We start from the raw sequence: 2892 nt of genomic DNA on the forward strand, positions 1-2892 counted from the left end.
CGGCTCAAGATGTGGCAAGTCTGTTCCTATCTCAGGATAGACCATGGGATTTTTGGTGAGTTCTGTGTTGAAATTCTCTCCCAAACTCCCCATGGACCTGGACATCCAGGGCTCATGGTGTCCACAGTGCAGCTTTGAGCAGGCATGTCAAACCCTTGTTCTTTCATCTTCCCTGGACACCCCCAGGACCATAGGACAGGCCCTGGCCCTGAACCCCATCAGGGCCCCCACAACCAGGCCTTGCCCAGCCCACCAAAACCCCAGTGGTAGGGCCACAGACACTCCCCTTGCATTGTGGCACCTGGACCTGACCTTTCTCAGGGGCCACTGAGCAGCACAGCCTTAAAGGAGCCAAGACAGCACCCAGACAACCCCAGACAGCTCCTCAGCTGGGTGAAATCAGTGTCAATGGGGAAGCTGGACTCAGAGGCTGCTGGAGGGCAGAAGGATTGTGGCATCTGCAGAGCCCTAGCCAGCCAGCGCCTATCGCATGTCCCCATGCCTGCCCACTTGTGTGACAGAGCCTCCCTCACAGGGCAAATATCCCAGACCTACAGGTGCCCAGCCCAGCCCAAGCCCTGGGAGAAAAGGGACCCAGGAGAACCATAGGTCCCCCAGAAATAGCCAAGATAACAAAACAGGGGACTGAGCTTCCTGGGGCACTGGCCAAAATTAGAATTTGGCCCAAGGAAGGGCAAGCCCCTTAAAGTAGTGTGTGGGTACGCAGCCCCCCCAGCCAAGGCAGGGAATGCCTGGGAGGGCCAAGGCAGTGACGTTACCAGGCTCAAAAAGCAACCATCCACATCGCCGAGGGTGGGATAGGAGCAGGTGGACCAGCCTCCAACCTCTTCAACTCAAGGAAGCAGTGATGGCTGGGCTCTCACACTCTGAGTGGCCACCATCTGACCATCAGTGGGGCAGAGGCCAGAGACCATCGATCAGATGGTCCTGGGGCCCCGCTTCCACCACACAATAATGCCTTCAAGTCGCACGATCAAGAAGCAGGGCAAGAATGGGTCCAGGAGCCCAGGTCCGTGGGTCTCCTCTCCTCAGCAGGTGCCAAGGATAGAAAAAGTCAGAAAAGTTGTCTGTGGCCAGAAAAAGTCAGAAAGGTAATCTCACTCCTTGGAAGGAGGCTCCAAGGTGGGGACCAGAGCTGCAGGGGGAGGAGGAGCTCCTGGCAGCACTGAAATAGGCTCTGGCAGGATCCCAGAGTCTGCGGTTCCATCCTTCTCTTTTTCCTTTTCTTTGAGAGCTTGGAATCTTCTTACATTTGATAGTAAGTTTGCAGTCATGGACAATGAATTTACAAAAGGACTTCTCAGTGGCCATTTCCACAGCCTGCCCTGTGGAAAGCTGATGAGAGCACACTGTTGTCTCTGCACAACAGTGACCATCCGGATCTCACCAACAGGTAGATTATTTCTTAAATCTGTCTCAGTAATGGTAACCCCCAGACCATCAACATAGAGTGGGGGCAGACTTCCCCGCCAGTGGGTCCATATGACGTGTGGTTGAAGCCTGCTCTCGAAGCTTATCTGCTACAGGGTCATTGTTTTCACAAATCAATCTTTCATATTCTGATCAGCAAGGGGTCATCTGGATCTGCAGGCTTCTCATGTCTGTGTGGACACTCCTCTCCTCTCTCACCCTCTCCTTTCACCCACAAAGAGAAAATGTGGGGCTTATTCCTTAGGTAGTAGAGTGTGTTCCGGGCCAGTTTGAGCAGCATGTCATGGGTGGATGCAGCTTTCCTCAGTGCAACAGCTGGTCGTGTTCTATCAGGGTTAGAAATCCCTCTCTCTATATCCGCAGTCACCTTTTAAAGACAGTTCTGCATCATGAACCTGGATGGGCAGTCATACTCCAGGCAGAGGCAGGTCTGAGGGACATTTCCCACAGGCTTGGCACTCTCCAGTCTTCTTGGAATGCATGTGCACACAGAGCCCCAGCCAGACACTGAATGGCCTGGCACAGATTTTGCACTTTTTCTCACAGTTTTCTTTGGTCATTTAGATACACAGGTTTTCTCCAGTACACGTGTGACACAGAGGAGAGAAGCATCCTCCCAGGTTTATCTGTTTTAGGTGCTGGAGCCCAGAGAGGTCTCCTCTTGAGAGGGTCAGCAGGCAGCGGTAGCTTTTCAGGTGGGAGAGAGGACCCCCACAAACCCGTCGGCCCCAGCTCTTCTTTCTGGCTACTCTTGAGACCCTGGGCAATGGCCTTTGACCACGTGTGATTCGTCTTTCTTGACTCAAGGTGAACCTCACTTCCAAGGAATCTCCATTCTTGGAGGAAACTCTTGGCTTCCTAGTATCTCCAAGAACTGGCCTGGAAGAGACAGAGAAATGTGGATGCATCTTGAAATACTCACAATGTAAACTTGGTGCTTTTTAAAGACCCTCCCTCTACACTGACAGGGCTTAAGGAGACCTTGTGTCTGCTTCCAGGAGATGACAAAACCTTAAATGAGAAGGTCAAGAACCAGGATCACTGGAAAAAGAAACATCCAGTCTCTAAACTCATAGACATGTTGCGGAACATCTGTGTGTCTGGATGTTTATTGTGTCCAATGATGGATAAAGACTCGAAAACTCACCGGCTGTGGTGGCTCACACCCTTAATCCCAGCAATTTGGGAGGCCAAAGCAGGTGGATCACCTGAGGTCAGGAGTTCGAGACCAGCCTGGCCAACATGGTGAAACCCCGTCTCTACTAAAAATACAAAACTTAGCAGGACACCATGGTGTGAGCCTGTAAACCCAGCTACTTGAGAGGCTGAGGCAAGAAAGTCATTTGAACCGGGAGGCAGAGGTTGCAGTGAGCTGAGATCGTCCCACTGCACTCCGGCCTGGGCAACAGAGACACTGTCTTAAAAAAAAAAAAAAAAAAA

At 51.9% G+C, this 2892-nt stretch overlaps 1 protein-coding gene across 1 annotated transcript in view; it reads right to left on the reverse strand.

Moving 5' to 3' along the window:
* Window positions 1-2206: 2206 nt before the first annotated feature.
* Window positions 2207-2892, reverse strand: part of LOC108513096 (uncharacterized) — a 7967-nt gene continuing 7281 nt past the window's right edge. Inside the window, exon 3 of the mRNA XM_017848737.1 lies at window positions 2207-2331. Coding sequence (XP_017704226.1) covers window positions 2311-2331 — 21 coding nt within the window. The 3' untranslated portion in view covers window positions 2207-2310. The remainder of the gene's footprint in view (window positions 2332-2892) is intronic.

Source organism: Rhinopithecus bieti, unplaced genomic scaffold, assembly GCF_001698545.2.
Source record: "Rhinopithecus bieti isolate Rb0 unplaced genomic scaffold, ASM169854v2 scaffold_32090, whole genome shotgun sequence".
NCBI classification, from domain to species: domain Eukaryota; kingdom Metazoa; phylum Chordata; class Mammalia; order Primates; family Cercopithecidae; genus Rhinopithecus; species Rhinopithecus bieti.